This window comes from Phaethon aethereus (assembly GCF_964289735.1).
Source record: "Phaethon aethereus genome assembly, chromosome: 3".
NCBI classification, from domain to species: Eukaryota; Metazoa; Chordata; class Aves; order Phaethontiformes; family Phaethontidae; genus Phaethon; species Phaethon aethereus.
This window is the reverse complement of record NC_138576.1, coordinates 28,687,150-28,704,946: the sequence shown is the minus strand read 5'-3', so window position 1 is coordinate 28,704,946 and position 17,797 is coordinate 28,687,150. Positions and strand designations below refer to the sequence as shown.

The 17,797-nt window shown below is 37.5% G+C and overlaps 1 protein-coding gene across 1 annotated transcript in view; it reads left to right on the top strand.

Annotated features, from left to right (window-relative positions):
* Positions 1–17,797, top strand: part of DST (dystonin) — a gene marked incomplete at its 3' end in the record, with an annotated part of 320,121 nt that overhangs the window by 161,277 nt on the left and 141,047 nt on the right. Inside the window, exons 10-26 of the mRNA XM_081998014.1 lie at positions 5,056–5,168; positions 5,304–5,410; positions 5,969–6,088; positions 6,407–6,502; positions 6,582–6,709; positions 9,630–9,723; positions 10,057–10,211; positions 11,079–11,541; positions 11,629–11,757; positions 11,961–12,038; positions 12,150–12,311; positions 12,411–12,515; positions 14,231–14,326; positions 15,668–15,793; positions 16,191–16,343; positions 16,596–16,750; positions 16,887–17,013. Of these exons, the coding sequence (XP_081854140.1) occupies positions 5,056–5,168; positions 5,304–5,410; positions 5,969–6,088; positions 6,407–6,502; positions 6,582–6,709; positions 9,630–9,723; positions 10,057–10,211; positions 11,079–11,541; positions 11,629–11,757; positions 11,961–12,038; positions 12,150–12,311; positions 12,411–12,515; positions 14,231–14,326; positions 15,668–15,793; positions 16,191–16,343; positions 16,596–16,750; positions 16,887–17,013 (2,407 nt within the window). The remainder of the gene's footprint in view (positions 1–5,055; positions 5,169–5,303; positions 5,411–5,968; positions 6,089–6,406; positions 6,503–6,581; positions 6,710–9,629; positions 9,724–10,056; positions 10,212–11,078; positions 11,542–11,628; positions 11,758–11,960; positions 12,039–12,149; positions 12,312–12,410; positions 12,516–14,230; positions 14,327–15,667; positions 15,794–16,190; positions 16,344–16,595; positions 16,751–16,886; positions 17,014–17,797) is intronic.

Below are 17,797 nucleotides of genomic sequence, written 5' to 3'. Positions count from 1 at the left end.
TGCAGAGCACTGCATCTGCAAACACTGGGCATCAATAGAAATGCCCACAAGGACAGTATGTGTTAGTTGAAGTCCAGGAGTCATTCCTATTGTGTTGATGCCTTAGTCTTTCTGAAGCAGGCTCTTTGGCAAGCTCTTTGGAACAAGAGTTATATTTGTACCTGATGTGGAGACAAATTCTTTAATATGTTTCTAAACATTGACTCTGCATGTAAGCTGGTGTCAATATTTTTAAAACTCTGTTAAGGGATAGTTTAAATGGTAGATATCACTATATAATAGGTTAAATAATAAACAGATGTTGCTTCATCATCTCATTTGTAGAAGTTCCTGGGAAAGTAATAGGAGATATATGTTAGAAGAGATAGAGCTAAAATTTCTTTTTTATGTGGACGTTTCCTCAATTTTTAGATTCCTTTCTTTGCAATCTTTCTGCTATTAACCAAAATTGCTAGAGTAGATGATGGTGTATTTCTTGTGCTCCCTTCCAAAATGTGTTGAATCCTATCTGTTTGAGAAGTCTCTCTATTCTTGTCTTTTTTTTTAAATTTATGTTGTGACTATGTATTCTGGCATGGTCTTTCATTTTCTTCAGTAGTCCTCCCATCCCTGAAAAATGTCTTGCTGGCACCCGTCCTTTTCAATTGTCTGTGAACAATGAAGCAAAGAGTTTGTTTAATTTTTATAGGCATTTTCTAATTACAGCAGTGGAAAAGCTAACTGGACTAGAGTGACATGTATGCTTCACTCTACATCTTCAGTCACGCTTTCTCTTGAGAGTTCTGCTTGAAACTCACTATATTAGTATTTCTGCTCAATATAAGCACCGAAAGAAATATCCTTTTAATATCAGACATTACTCAGTCAGCATCCAGACTTTTGACTGAAAGGGAGTTGTGCAGATTGAACAGCTTAGATGGTTCATGTAAATAACCTCAGGCTTGTCGGTTAGCTTCCTGAACTCATTAACAGTATTTTCATGTGGAATATTAGTCTGATGTATGTATGTTTTAATAAAGTGAAACATTGTTGTAACTTGGGCAACTGTCATCCAGGAACAGTGAAGAGAAGGATGTGGTTTCTTCAGCATTGACCGGGAAAAGAAAAGTTCAGTTAAATATATTTTTCCACTTTGAAGTATCAAATTCCCTTCAAATCTAACCTTTTGTTTTAATGGGCAAATATTGTAGCTGCTAGTTTGGATCTTGAACTGTTTTACTAGGTATTAGGTTCTGGCTATGGGAAAATCTACATGTGCCTTACTATTTATTATGCAGAACTCTGATTTCAGGGAGTCTCTGCAGAGTGGAAAGCTTGCGTTTGATCCATGTAACTTGCCTTATAAACCACTTCATTTCTTTGTGCTGTCCTGCAGATGTTGTTCACTTGCTTCTCTTTGTGGTGCTAGGTATTTGTTTTCTTGAATTGATCATAATTTTGCCAGCTTCCTAATTGAAGTGGTATTAATCACACCTTTTTTTTTCTCACTTCTGATACAAATTGTGTCTGATTTCTAACACCTACAGTAAGATCTCGAATTGCAGGCACCAATCTTTTTATAAATGAAATGAGATTAATGACTCATGATGTAGAAGCCAAACCCTTAGACTTAGGTGCGGCTGCAGCAGAAGCATCTCCTTTGCATGGAATGTTCCAACTCAGCTGGTGTTTGGGATGTTTATATGTGTGTTTCGATGGCAAGGCCCCAGCCCGCTGAAAAATCTGCCATAAGATGACTCACAATATTATGACAGAAGGTAGAGTCATCGTCTTTTACTTAAAGTGCATTTAATTTAATTTGTTCTTGACTATGTATGAAACCACTTAATAGTGCTATGCAAATTGATATAAAATATATTTATAAGACATGACAAATAGCTTCTACTAAACTCATGTATTTTCTTTTTAGCCTTAAAAATGAAAATGTTTGCCATGATGGATGATGCTTTTCAATCTAGTGTTTACTTCAATTCAGACAATTAAATAAATACATATTAGAAGGATACTCATCACAACTGCCATTTAAATAGTTAGTAGTATTTCAGAATTCAAAGGAATAATGAAATACTAAAGATACAGGAAAATATTTGTCATCCTTTGTAATACAGCCCCACAAGGCTCACTGTGCACAATCTGTGCTCAGTAGTACTGGATTCCCTTGATTCTTCACGGGAGGATGGTGATCAGTGATCACAACACTGAAATCCTCATGCGCATGCTCAAATGCAAATTCCCATGTACCCAGTTAGTGGACTGGTACCTCTGCAAGCTTACGGAAGATAAAAACGACTTTTATTTTAAAATCATGAAAAAGCACTCTTAAACAAAAGGGACAATGTGGCAATCAGTGGTTTCCTGAGCCATGTTTTTTCGATGCATTTTTCTGGGGCTAAAAAAAGGCTTTTACTGAGGTCTGGGGGGTAAACTCCTTTTCCTATGGCTTTGCAAAGTTTCCCTTCTACTATTTGGGAAGAGGAAGGAGTGACCTGCAGAGAGTGGAGGCTCCAGGCCCCTGGCAGTGTGCTGTTCCCATGGCCAGTACCAGGTGCTTTTGCATTCAAGTCATAATACCTGTCTTTTCCCTTTTAAAAGCCATCAGTAGGCTTGAGCTCAGTCAGCTGTTGAACCTTCTGTCTGCTTTAAAAAACCAAAGGCAAGCACTATCAAGGCAGAAACAAATGCTGTCTTCTGTAGTATTTTCTGGTAGATGAAGGCTTTAGGTAAATATAGACCAGTTAATCTAGGTCAGTATGCTATGTGTTAAGTGTATAATTAGCTGAAAACAGCAATATTCATTGCAGTTTTCCCTTCTCCTTAAAGGGGAACTGGAATCACTCTATGCTGATAGGCGTTGCAGGGATGGGAAAGTATGTTTAAGAAGGGGGAGGCATCTCACAGGGTGGTTTTTTCTTCAGCTGGGGGGTGAAGCCACAGCACCGATGTAAAGTGATGTATTACACAACAGCAGTTGTTTTTCTTGATTTTTACCTGTATTACAGTGAGAAAAACTTACCTCTTCTTCATCTAAATGAAAACTTTATGTGAAGGAGATTATTGTGTCAGTGTCTGCAGCTTGCAGCGTGTTTTCTGGGAATAGTTGAGGCTTTTAGAGCAACTTGTCCTTTCTTGTTCTGAGAGTTGGCAATTGAACGGTGTAATTGGAAGTAATTGAACTGCTTACAATTGGCAGTGTAAGTGATTCTTGGGCCATTTTTATCAAGTCTGAAACAAATGTAAAGAAGGCAGGTTGAAAAAAATAACCAAACCAACAGTGTACACTTACAGAAGCCTGCTTCTCTTGTCAAAATTGTGCTTACAGTTTTGCTTTTACAAAGCAATCTTTATTACTCATACCGTCTCCGTTGTTGTGGCTGAAACAGGAGACTGGAGTGCTCTGTTTCCTTTTCTAGGATTGTCTTTTATTTTTCATGGATTTTCTGTGCTGCTAAGAGCAACGGATGATATTGGTTTTGTTGCATTGTTTTCATTACACTGAAATTCAGAGAAGAATGGCATGAGCTTGATCATGCTCCCACTAAGCATATTCGAAGTGGAAAGTCCTGCTGGTTTAGGAGGATTATGTTTCTTTTTACACCACCTAAGTTTTGTTATTAATTAAATGTTCTTTCAAGAAATAATAGGTGCAGTATTGTTATCTGTCATGTAGATGTTATCTAAAGAGCACAAGGAAACCAGTGATTCTAAATGACTGAAAAGAAATACATTTTTATTTAGACTCCCTTGTAGTTAATTCGAAAGACAAGCTTGTATTGAGTTTCCCAAAGTTAATACCAATTTGTGACAAAGGGAATTTGGTGTGTTACCTAATGAAATGTTATCATTCATTGTGAATAACGTGATATTTAACAGCTTTATTTCTCTCTGTTACAATTATTTAAAGCTTCTGCTAGGTAAAACTAAGAAAATAGTTTCTCTAGAAACAAAAATGAGACAATTTAAGGACTGAATTGTTCACTAAAGCTTATATGCCGTATGTTTTTATTTGGGAGTTTTGTTTTAGTTTTTTTTCAGTGTGCATCTGGTTTTCGGTAGTGTAGGATTTCAGTGGCAAAGGTTCCAGACCCTTGTGACTCTAGTTGGATTCAGTGGGATGAGTTTTTGCTCAGCATCTTTGAAAATCCCTTCTTCCTTTTAGTTTTCATGGCCAAGAGGACTCACAGTGGTGAAAGAGGCAGACAATAACACACTCTGCCCTGAGAATTGCAAGATTTAAAAGCCAAGTACCACTTAGCAAACCTAAAAGACAATATTAAATTTGAAGTTTTACATTAATTTAAAGCATTAAAGTAGATGTTTTGGGGCAGGATAATACTTAGGTGCCTTAAAAATGCTTATAGATAAGATTGGCTTAAGACAAGTATTCCATTAAAACACGTGTTGCAGCTGGCAGTGGAGTTTAGCAGGATAGAGGCGTGAAGGTGTAAGTGTACGGGGCTGAGGGTTGTCTGCGAGAGAACTGGCAGCAATGTTTAATTGAAAGCAGGGCTTCAATGCAGTTTGAACACAACTTCTTTAAAGCCCAGTAAGAATATTTGTCTTCCAGGTTAAAGTGATGTTTTTGTGACTGAACTTGTTTCTGTATGGGTTCTGACATGCGCTGAAGAGTTTGATGCAGAATGACTAAAAACTTGTAAAGGCAGTAGAAATGAAATTCTTCACGTACATGAGTCTTAAGAGAAAAGTGAGTTTAGCCTCAGTGGAGGCAGTGGAAAGGACAAGATGCAATAATACAATGGCAATGCAATGAATAAATATGCATCAGAAAATAGATATAGATGTGTATATATATACATAAGGGATGTCTAGAAACTTTAGCTTGTAGGTAAAGAAGAACTGACAGTATTGTAGTTGCCTGCTGCTTGTGTTTATCACTTGGCACTGACCTCAGCTTGTTTACATGATTTTAAAGAAATCTTTTTTTAATGAAAACTCTGTTGCTGTAGCCATCCATGCTCTTGGTTTGATTTACTAACACAGAAGTGATTTAAAACCTGTAAAGAATTGTAATCAAGTGTTATTGTTCTTATTTGACAGGCCGGACCTGATAGACATGAATACCGTTGCTGTTCAAAGCAACCTTGCAAATTTAGAACATGCTTTTTTTGTAGCAGAAAAACTTGGTGTTGCCAGACTTCTGGATCCTGAAGGTAAGATAGCTCCAAAGGGCTTTGTTGCAAAACCCCTAATATTAAAATAAAATCCAATCTGCCTGCAGATTGTAGCATATTTGTGGGCATTCTTACAACTACGTGATAAAACGCTGTTCTATCTTGCTCTTTTAGATGTAGATGTTTCCTCACCTGATGAGAAGTCAGTAATAACTTATGTGTCATCACTTTATGATGCATTTCCCAAAGTACCAGAAGGTGGTGAAGGTATCGGTGCAAATGTAAGTAGGAGAAAAATACTTGTGCAGTGTGTGAGCTTCATTAATGCAATTCTTAATTTCAGCTCCAGAATGTTAGCTCCACCTAACATGACAGGATGAAATATGTGACAGGACTGCTGTCATACTTTTCTTTGACATGATTTTCTAGGTTGAGATTTTAGAGGCTTAGCAGCTACTTCATGTTGTGGACATGAAAATATTCATACAAAGAGCTTAACTAAAACCAACATACCTCAAGTTGGAGAAAGATGGAGTCAAAGTTCTTACTTTTCAGTTGTGGACCTATAAATTGCGCCTTTCTGATTCTTACCATTTTGAAGTTTATTAAACTAGAAGAATGTGTTTTCAATGGAATTATTTGTGACCAAAACTGAAGAGTGAAATCATATATTTGGAAGCCTTAAGTGAGCTGTAATGAGCAAGTAAATATTGTTTCAGAATTTCAGAGTTTAGAAATCTCATTTCTGTGTGTGTGAAGACCTTAGACTTCAGATATAAAGCAAAAATGAGCTCTCAGATGATTTTCTTCTAATCTGTAATCTGGTTGTGCTTTGGTAGGATGTTGAAGTCAAATGGGTTGAATATCAGAATATGGTGAACTACCTCATGCAGTGGATCAGACACCATGTCACGATAATGTCTGACAGAACATTTCCCAACAATCCTGTGGAATTGAAGGTGAGGTGTGGTGTCTTAAACTCCTTGTTGGAATGACACTTTCTCGTACTGACTCAAAGCATGCTTGAACAAATTAAGTGCTTGTTGGTTTATACCACCAAATCAACTGCAGAACAGTACTACTCCTTAACCTTTTCAAAGTACAATAAATACATTACTAACATATGAACAATCAAAAGCAAATCTTTAGCTTGTCACTGATCGTTTTTGTAGAAAAGTAGAACAGTATAAAAATGTAAGCTTATTAGGAGAGGGTTTAGAGAGTAAGGTTATATTCACTGTAACTAAAAGTTGATAATGGTTTTTATGTTTTTGTAGGCACTTTATAATCAATACTTACAGTTTAAAGAAACAGAAATTCCACCAAAGGAGACAGATAAATCAAAAATTAAACGTCTGTATAAACTGCTAGAGGTAAGTTTTAACATGCATTGAAATGTATAGAAATTCCCTTTCTGTGGCTTAAAATAACAAATATGTATGAATTGTTAAGGTCTGGATAGAATTTGGACGCATCAAACTTCCTCAAGGCTACCATCCAAATGATATAGAAAAAGAATGGGGAAAGCTTATTATTGCCATGCTGGAAAGAGAGAAGACCCTTCGGCCTGAAGTGGAGAGGTACGCTAGTGAATGTTTGACAGGCTTGGTTAATATATTTTCTGTTGTTTTAAAATTGAAACCCGTATTGAAAATTGTAAATGTCTTCTTCCATGTTAACATCCACATTATTTTTCTAGATCAAGTAATTCTGCCTTTGTTCAAGGCCTGAAGTTCTTTACCTACTTCATAGAAGCAGGTTGAGATGGAAATAACTTCGATGGTCTCAAAAGGTCATGATGAATAGTGTCTGTGCCTCAGATCATCAAAGCACTCAAACACAAATATAACGACCTTCATTGTACAGTTAGTCAGAGCTAGGTTCATACCACTTCACTGTCTTGTTTGGATTTGGTTTCATATAAGCAATATCTTCATCCTTTACATGAAATGTGCATTTCGCTTGGTGCACAGCTTTGCAGGCTAACATCCTGTCCTGGGTTTGTTTAAAAGTTGACTCAAGAGCACATAAAGTGTTCAGACGAGCAAAGCGCATAGTAGTCTTCTGTGGTAGTAGAATGTGTGACACAGTTTTGTACATTGCTAATAACATACTGAGGATGTTTAAAATCTTGATGATTTAAAATCTTAAAGCATTTCTGCTTTTTCATAGTACCTCTTTTGAGATCTGTGGCAGGCATAGATGCTATCCATTCATTAACCTAAAAAACCCTTTTATTTAACTCTAATGATTCTTTGGGCTTCTACCTGCCAGTAGGTGGAAACGCCTGGGTCTGAATTCATTCTGCTTAACTTCAAGCATCCAAAGGAGACACCTAAGTTCTGAATCACTTTCTAGAGACTCCTGGCACAGACTTTCTGGTGACAATAGGGTGATAATTCTCTCTGATTTAGGTACCTGAAATTAGGTGCGAAAGCATCCAGACCATTGTGTAGGAAGTCCTCAGAAAGACAGATTTTAGTCAGAGAAGATCCCAAAGACAGTAAGAGTTGGTTAAGTATGTGTCATGCTTATAAAAACAAGAGTATGACTGAAATGACAGATTCAATGGGAGGTGTTGATTCACAGCAACCTGCTGCTAAAGAAGTACCTATAGAGGAATGCAAAATGTTCCCCACCGTGCAGAACAGAACACTGGAAAACAGCGTAAGAAATACAGCCTGCTAGATCTTGTAGGGTCATCTGCCCGGACCTGCCAAAAGCAAAGATAGTGCCTGCCCTCACCAAAAGGAATTCTATTCATACTCGTAGAAAGCTGGATAATCTTTATGGAGAATGTGTATAAATTACGTTAGTTTATTTCTTTTTTATTCAGATGGACTGAGCACAGGTAAATAAACATAAACTCTTTCCCATATTTCAGGATTGGTAAACACACTTAAAGTGACAGATCATATGGTGACGGTCACTACCTGTGGTGGTCACTGTAAAATGAGGGAGAATAGTTGACCAACTGATTCTGGCTTAGAGATCGAGTTAAAATTGTCAGTTGACCTGGACACAAGATCTTGACCCATGTTTCTTGTATGGGCTACTAGTGAATCTCACTAATATGAGGTGTTGATACAGCTCCTGGGTTGGGATTTTTTTGTGGCAAAGTCGTGACCTCAGCTAATGTTGAAATTTGGCAAACTTTGCCTGCAGGTCTGGTGAATAAATCTGAAAGTATCAACATGGATAGACCATGTGTGGCCAGATTGGTGTATGAGATCAAAATTAGTATGATGTCAGTGAGGAGAGTGCCAAAGTGAGCTCTAGTTTGCAAAACTAGCAGACTTTGGCATTACTGCAGGGGTGTGTCTATGCCTTTGCTGAGCTCTTCTGCGTAAACACAGTCATCTTATGGTTGTCGGTGTGGTTATTCAGGAGGCCCTAAAAGCAGGGGGTGAGATACTGAAAAAATCACTCTTAACCCCAGTTCTGAGTTAAAACATAAACTTAAGGGCAGTGATCAGATTTTTCTTATTTGTTTTGTGGTCAAAACAGCAAGAAGCAGTTAGCTCTGAATGTGGAAGAAGTTGAAGGGGAATTTGCAAGAGGACAGATCTGGGGGACAGGGCAGTTGGTAAACACGCATAGTTGGACAGTGGAGTAATGATGGTGGGTTGGACGGTGTACAGGTGTCTCAAATTATATTATGTTATGAGCTGATTAATTGTGATATTCCCCCAGTTTTATTGTGCAGTTCCATTTGAAGGAAAAGGAGTCAGCCAAAGCTGGAGGGGCTTCGTGCTGTACGGTGGAGCGTGGAGTTCTCACTTCACTCCTTTTTGAAACTTCTCATTGAAGAGTCTGAGAAACACTGCAAAGACTTCTTTAAGTTCTTATTTGGCTTATAGACATTTAGTGACACTTAAATAAAATATTTGGCGTGTCTGTTTCCTAGAGACGCCCTAATGTTGCTGCCTAGTCTGTACTTGCAAAACTTTAATGCAAGGTAGGGAAGCCAAAAGCAAGGTAGCGTACATAGCCCCAGGTAAAATCCTTTGAAGAGCTGGCAGAATATTAATTGCTGGGTTTTGAATATGCGTACTGAAGCCTATTTAAAGGAGGAGTGCTAGGTGTTTCAAAAGCCAGTAGTGAAATTTCATCCCTAGAAGCTGTACATTTTGTAGGAGTTTTATCTTTTCATTTTTCAGCAAATGTAAACAGCCAGAAGGACCGTCCTCTGGATGTAAAAATGAATAGCAGTAGTTATAGCTATCATAGCAGTGATTCACTGTTTAGCAATAGTACTAGCGCTCGAACCAGTGTTGACTCTAACGAGAATTTCCTTTCTGTTAATTGTGGTCCCACACTGATTAAATCTTGTATAAGCTTTGGTAATGGCACCTTAGAAGGAAACAGGTAACTTGACATATATATTTCTGCTTTGTGTTAGATGCTCTTTGTTTGTTTTTAAAGTCATGCAACATGTATAGTAAATATAAATAACATTAATACTTACTTATTTTTCTGAAATGCTCTGACATCACCTAGGTTGGAAATGCTGCAGCAGATTGCAAACAGAATTCAGCGGGACAGCCGGAGCTGTGAGGACAAACTAATACTTGCCCGGAATGCTCTGCAGTCTGTAAGTTGGTGATTTTACTTGGCTGTGTTCATGAACTTAGTGCAGTGGAATGGCTACTTAAAAAAAATAAACCTTTAGGGTAACTTGAATGCATGCTTAATAGCCACTACTTTTATTGTCATGTGGTGTTATTTTTAATTTAGCATTTCTACAAGAAAATACCAAAATTGCTTAGAGTGAGTTCTGGTAGATTTTTTCTGCCAGTAGTTAGATAAAATGCTTCACAACTGTTTCAAGATTGGAAGAAGTTTTTGCAAAAAAAGTAGGATTTCTTACAGCTTATTTCTCTTTGGTTTAGCTGCAGGGCTTAATGGCTTTCTCTTATTTATTTAGGACACCAAGCGATTAGAGTCAGGGCTCCAGTTCCAACATGAAGCAGAGATAGCTGGGTATCTTCTTGAATCTGAGAACCTTCTCCGCCAGCAAGTGATTGATGCCCAAATTCTTATTGATGGAAAATACTATCAGGCAGACCAGCTTGTGCAAAGGTACTTTACAATGTATTTATATGAATAAAAAAATGTGTCAAATATGGATACTCGTTATGGACAACATTTTCAAATCTTTCTGTCTATTGATAAACTTCTCAATCTGTCACTGGGCACACAAATAAAGATTATCAGGTGTTCTGGTGGGTACATTGCCCACAAACATTTTTGAAGACAAGAGGAGCTGTTTGTACTCGTTTGATAAAATTAAGTCATTCACCATAACATGACTTAAATGTTTAATGTTTGCTAGATATCTGAGTGTTAAGATGTTAGCTTCTTTTATTGCACCTATAATGCTCTAAGAATTCACTAACATTGATTCTAAAAATGGAGGCGAGATTTCTGCTGATAGCTGTAGATATCTTAACAGGTAATAAGTGGGATAACATTAGCTTATATGTGGCAGCGTGTTACAGTCTTGGCAGAAAGATGCATTTAAACAGCGTAATTCAATTTTATGAAGACGAGGCTCTAAAGTTTTTCAGGGTTTGTTCTAGATGGGGTGAAATCAAGCACATAACAGCCTCTTGGCAGTGAACTGCAAGTGTTTGATCTACTGCAACATGTAGTATCTTGTAAGATTTCTGCTTTGCTGATTGTTCCCTGGAATTGTGTATGGTGCATGCTAGTGCCCGTACCATGCTGTTTTTTTCTAGTCATTGCCTGATTTCTGCATCTATTATCTGTAGAAGTATAAGCTGACATACCCTATACTTTCTGATATAAATGCTTATTTATACATAGTTAAGTACAACGAAAGTGTAAGAGGTCATGTGAATTCATATTGCTATTCAGTTCAGCATGATAAACCTTAATCATAAGCATTCATTGACATTATTCATTTATTTTATTTTATTTTAATAGAGTCGCAAAACTTCGTGATGAACTGATGGCCATACGGACTGAATGTTCTTCTGTGTACAACAAGGGGCATGCACTGACAACAGAACAGACAAAGCTGATGATATCAGGAATAACCGAAAGCTTAAACTCAGGATTTACAACAAACCTAACCCCTGAATTAAATGCTGCAATGACCCATGGTTTAACACCTACTTTGACTTCTTCCAGCTTGACATCTGGCCTTTCATCAGGTCTTACTTCCAGACTGACACCAACCATCACTCCCGCTTACACACCAGGCATCCCACCACGGTTAATTCAAAGCTATGTGACAGGAGTAGATGGTGGGACTCTGCAAACACTCAAACTGATGCAAATCAGAAAACCTCTGATGAAATCAGCTTTTGTGGATCAGAATTTAACAGAAGAAGAGGTGAACATGAAATTTGTCCAGGACCTATTGAGCTGGGTGGAAGAAATGCAGGTAGCAATCTTTATGGAAACAGTCTGCTTCTAATTATTATGTTTACTCCTTGTAGACTGTGGCTAATTTTTCCTTCTTGTTTGTAAGGTGCAACTTGATCGAGCAGAATGGGGTTCAGATTTGCCAAGTGTTGAAAGCCATTTAGAAAATCACAAAAATGTCCACAAAGCCATTGAGGAATTTGAATCCAGCCTTAAAGAAGCTAAAATCAGTGAGGTACAGCACCATATTCTTTATTTCTTTCGATACTTTCTCACTGGGTGCCCCATAAACTAATGTTGAATTTTAGAACTGTGTTTGGGTTTCACAGTCTTACTTTTATTTCTGATCTCTAGATGATGTATGGTGAAATCAGGGGATCTAATGGTTTAACATATCTAACCTTTTTCTTGTCTTTTGACCTCATGTACCAAATACAGATCCAAATGACTGCCCCTCTTAAACTCAGTTATGCGGAAAAATTGCACAAACTGGAGAGTCAGTATTCAAAACTCTTGGTAAGTTTGTCATACCTCTTCGATGTTCAGCTTGTTAGTGTACATCATCTTTGATAAGGGATAAGCTTTAAATTCTGGATTTTGTAATTTTTTTTTTTCTTTTTCATAAAGAACACATCGAGAAATCAGGAAAGGCATCTAGATACTCTTCACAATTTTGTGTCTCGTGCTACTAGAGAGCTGATATGGTTGAATGAAAAAGAAGAGGAAGAGGTTGCATATGACTGGAGCGAAAGAAACCCCAATATAACAAGAAAAAAGGAATACCATGCCGTATGTATTGCTAATATAATGCGGAGGAAATAATTAAATGCACTTTAAGAATTCAAGAGATTTTTAAAACATTCCTATCTTTCTTTGTCTGGAAAAAAGGAATTAATGAGAGAACTTGATCAAAAAGAAGAAGTTATTAAATCAGTACAAGAAGTAGCTGAGCAATTGCTTCTTGAAAATCACCCAGCCAGGCTAACCATCGAGGTAAGTTAGTAAAAACTAGACCTTAGATTTTGGGAGAAAAGAAGTGCTAAGTCATAGGAGATTAAACAACAAGACTCTGAATAATGAGGACTTTTTTTTTTCCTCTTCAGCGCCTCTGCTGTATCTGTCTTCCAGTTTCCAAAAAGTAAAAACATTTCTGTAAAGTTATGGCTACGTCTTGGATTGCTTAAATAAAATCCCCCTGAAGTCTAAAATGAAAATTTCCAGAGTTGGTCTGTATAGATGTTTCTGGTCACACACACAGCTTCTAGAGTTATTGATACAAATTGCATTGGCAAACTGGGGACACAGAAACCTTACGTGGTTTCTCTCCTGTTGGATTGAAAGACGTTTCTGTCTAGTCACTTACTATGTGTGTGGGTTCTTATTATAGTTCAGGTTTGTTTCATAACTTACTTGTCAGTGAATTATGAAACTTGTTTGGATGTTAAAAATCTTACCAGGTGATGTGATTTGCTGCAGGCTTGAATCGAGCTCTGTTTTATAGGTAGATTTACAGAAAATTTAGTGTAGCTGTTGCAGGGTCATAACAAGTTTCCAAAGGAGAATGTAAAACGCTTTTCCCTGTAGATCTTCAAGAAAAGAGTAAATACAGAAAGTGGGTGGTAAAAATGGAAACAATGAAAAGCTGTTTAATTATAGAAGAATGAAAAAAGTCGGAGAGGATGGATTTTTATAGTTCTTGAGCTCAGTGTGTTTATAGTTGCATAAATTGGAAACATGAAGAAAACTCCTCCCTTCCTTCCTTCTCATGACATTTACTTTAAATAATAAATTACTCTTTATGTAATGTGGGGAATTCTATTCTTTAAAAGCATATGCTGTTTTAATGGGTTGTTATCAGTGTAACATACTTAATATATGAGTATATTAAAGATATTATGAAACCAGGCCATCGCAATGAAGATCACTGTACAGTTTATGATGTCAGCAGTAATGCTGTATTGATACATTTGAAAATGAAAAAAAATGCCTTTTCTATGGAAGAATTTATGCATTAATGCATCAGTTTGAAATTCATTGAAGCCAATAGAAAAGCTCTTTTGAATTCCCTGAGAATCATACGGAATTGAGAAATTGAGACTTTCAGCTGGTTTCACAAAGTCAAGAGTACCCTCTGCTGGTGAACACTCGTGCAGTGCACCTCCAGTGGCAGCACCACGCAGACGGTGTAGGAGGCATCGTTCAAGTAGGGTTATGTTCTTTTAAATTCCTGTGCCGCTGTTACAGAAAACTATACATTGCAGCGAATCCTGATTAATTATTTTTATTGTGCATTCTCTGTTACTTTAATATCTGATTTGTATCCAAGGATGAATCCAGCTATTTTGAGTGAGTAAATAGAGTCCCAGAATCATAGACTAGCTTAGACTGGGGGAGCCTCGGGAGATGTAGTCCAGCCCTTGCTTAAAGCAGTGTCAAGGCTTTGTTTGGCTGAATTTTGAATGTGCCCGAGGATGGCGATTTCACAGCTTCTCTGGGCGTGTTTTCTAATGTTTGACTATGCTGTAGTGACAGGCTTTTTCTCACATCTAATTGGAATTTTCCTTGCTGCAGCTTGCTTTTCCTGAGTGAAGAAATCAGGTTTAGATTTTTGTGTTTGCTACATTACTTCTATGTTTCTTAAATTCTGCAAATGTGTGCACATTTTAATTTTCATTTCCGTTTGTAAAATCTCTCTGTCTCCTTTAAAGGCCTACAGAGCTGCAATGCAGACACAATGGAGCTGGATTCTTCAGCTCTGTCACTGTGTTGAACAACATTTGAGAGAAAATGCTGCATATTTTGAGGTAAGAATGTGAAATGTTTTAAGGTAGGACTGAAGTAAAAAAGTTCCACTGAAAGTCCTAGTTGCTCTCTCACAACAGTTGCAGAATTGACATTTGTCATGTGCAGTAATAGATGATGAGCCATGCTCCCACAGTGTTCCCACACCTGCATTGTCTTCACTACAGTTAAATCAGTTCACAGCAGATGAAAACCTGGCCTGATGTTTTTTCAGAGTGCCGCAGCTCAAGTAGAGACTGAGAATGAACCCATGTTCTCTCCCTGCCATACACAACTGCCATCAGTACCGCATTTGCAGATGATGTAGAGTGGATGGTGGTTAATGGTGGCCAAGGGAGAGCATACTCTAGGTGTTTTTTCCAGGACTACCCAATTAGAAATGGAACGTACAGCATTAATAATAAATGGAACAGAGAACACCCTGACAGCAGACATGTCCAATGAAACACCTTTCTGATTATCACCCATTTACATACTCAGCAAATGATGCAGTACTCAGTTACATGCTTGAGGATCGAAGATTTAAGGGTTTCTCAGTTATATGGATGAGGATCAAAGAGTTAAGAGTTTTTGGTTTAAAAAAAATGTACTCTTTTTAATATTTAAATTATACAGATTAGTCCTTTGTGTCTTCTGGGTTGGGTGGTTGAAGAGGAAGGGGGTGATGCTGGTATGAGGTGCCTTCAGACTGAGAAGGGTGAGAGCCCAAAGTTAGGAAATGGATGCTGGAGAAGACAAAGTGAGCGATTTGGGCTCCTAGTGGTAGGGGAAAGAAATGGGAATTCTGTATTTGAGAAATGAGGTTTCAGGGACAGAACGGGGTGAGGGTTATCACGGGACATTTCCCTTCCCAATCGTGCTTAAGCAGGACCTAGTTTGGGGGTGCAGATACCCACGCAGAACTGCCAAGTGTGGCAGCTTGCTTACCCTCCTGCACAAAATGTTTGCTCCAGTGTGCTTGCTGAATTTTGCAGCTAGATTGCAACAGTTTGTAGGCTTTATCTGTTCTTTATACACAAAAGTAATTGTAGTTCCAAGAGAAGCGAGAATCACATCAGAAAATTTTTCCACTGCAGGAACAGTAATTAACTAAGGTACCATAATTGATGAATTAATTTTGCATGTAGATAGTAGCAAGAATAACTGGTGTTACAACGTGTGCCTTCTTGAACAGTACATTTAGACATGAGATCATGAATAGTGTTGTGTGGTGCAGTGATCACTTCAAGCTACTAGAAAAGATTATTTTTAAAAAGACAGTACTTAAAGAAAACTTCATAGTGTAGCTGTTTGTATACTTTTTAGATTGTTTAAGAATAACCCAGGTATTTATCTCATCCTAGTTTTTCAGTGATGCCAAAGAAGCCATGGAATATTTGAAGAATTTGAAAGATACAATATACCGAAAATACAGTTGTGATAGATCAAGCAGCCTTCATAGGCTGGAAGACCTTGTCCAAGAGTCTATGGTAAGAATTCAAGGATCCTATTAATGTGAGTTACAATTAAACAAGGAATGTGTAGATTATAGTTGGATATAAAATAGGTCTGTTAAAGTTATTCCTTTGAAGTGAAGGAAGACAAAAAGAAGATTTGTTTTTTAGAATTTATAATTAAATAATTCCACCTATCCACTTGACTGTTTTTCATACCCTTAAAATACAGTTTTATTTATTAATTTACCTTTACAATACCAGATGTTGTGGGAAACCGGCGACTTCACAAAGATATTTTGTTCTTGTAAAATGTATTACTTCTACGAAACACGGTGAAGTAAGTCAGGAAAAGAAAAGCTTAACAGGATCAAAGAAACAGCATTGTATTCTGGCCATCTTTTCTGACGTGTTCTTTTCTTAACTGTTTTAGGAAGAAAAAGAGCAACTCTTGCAGTATAAAAGCACAGTAGCAGGCCTTGTGGGGAGAGCAAAGGCAATAATTCAGCTGAAGCCAAGGAACCCTGACTGTATACTCAAAACATCCATCCCAATTAAAGCCATCTGTGACTATAGACAAATTGAGGTTAGAAACTTGAATTTCCTCAGATCAATTACAGACGTGAGAATTCAGCTAAAGTTTCATTAATTACCATGTTCCTGGAGAACACTAAGCTCTAAATTTCTTCCACCCTAGTAAACAAGAGCAAATTCTTGTGTCAAACGTTGTTTTTGTTGTTCTGTTGCTTATTTGTTGACACCATTTGCAGAAGTGCTTTGTAAAAGTATTTTGTAATGCTTAGCTCATTAAATTATTCTGCTTTTCTGTTAATACTAGATAACTATTTACAAAGATGATGAGTGTGTATTAGCAAACAACTCCCATCGTGCTAAATGGAAAGTCATTAGTCCGAGTGGTAATGAGGCCATGGTTCCATCTGTATGCTTCACAGTTCCTCCACCAAACAAAGAAGCAATAGATACAGCCAACAGGTACAGACAAAACAAAACCACCCATTTTCTTTGAGAATTAATTTATATGAAGCTTGGGTTAAAAGAACGTCTAACTTTTTTTTTTTCCTCTTCATGTGTTACTTGGATCTAAAGTTGGAGTCTTTTTATGTTGCAGGATTGAACAGCAATTTCAGAATGTTCTGGCCCTTTGGCACGAGTCACATGTAAACATGAAGAGTGTAGTGTCCTGGCATTACCTGACAAATGAAATCGAAGCTGTTCGAGCTGGCAATGTTGCCTCGGTATGTGCTATGTCTAGGATGGGCCTCTAAGCCATTTGCTGGGAAGCCATAGGCTACACTTCCCAGAAATACTGAGTAGTCAGCAATTTGCAGCAATCCTCGTCTTCCTTGTGGGAATAGCCGGCAGTGGTCACGCTGGTTGCCACTGTGCGGTGTTTTGCCTTGATCTGAGCAGCCTTTACACAGATGGATTCGGGGAAGGAGCAGAGAGGTTGTACTATGAAAACTACCTGTAGCCTTTTTGCACTTATCTCTCTAGTCTCCTGTTGTCAAGCAGAGAAACAGGATCTCTCAAAAGCAATTGAACAGTGACTAAATCTGAATTTTGTTCTGGAAGCGTCTACCTTTTCTGCATTTATGTTGAAGATATCTGGGGAGTTTTGCTTCATTAGGCTGATGTTAATCTTCATGAAAACCTCCATTATTTCCTTATGGCTGCAACTTCTTAGTAATAACGGAACAACTGTGAAGGGACATTTAGTCTTTCAAGCTGAGGCAGCTGAACACTCATTCCTCTGTGATGCATTTTTTCATTCTCAATACCCATCTGTAACTTGAAATGTGTAATAGCTAATTAGGATCAATTTGTCAGAAATGAAATTGTGATATTGATCAAAATACTATTCTGTCTAGCTAAAACAGTGTGTGAGATCACTGAACTACACATTGTTAGATGTATAGTGTAATACTGTTTAATATTGTAGTTTATTATACAATATTCGTGTATATCTGTCTACAAACTGTTGCAATAATACTTGCAATACCCAAAACAATGTTTTCACTC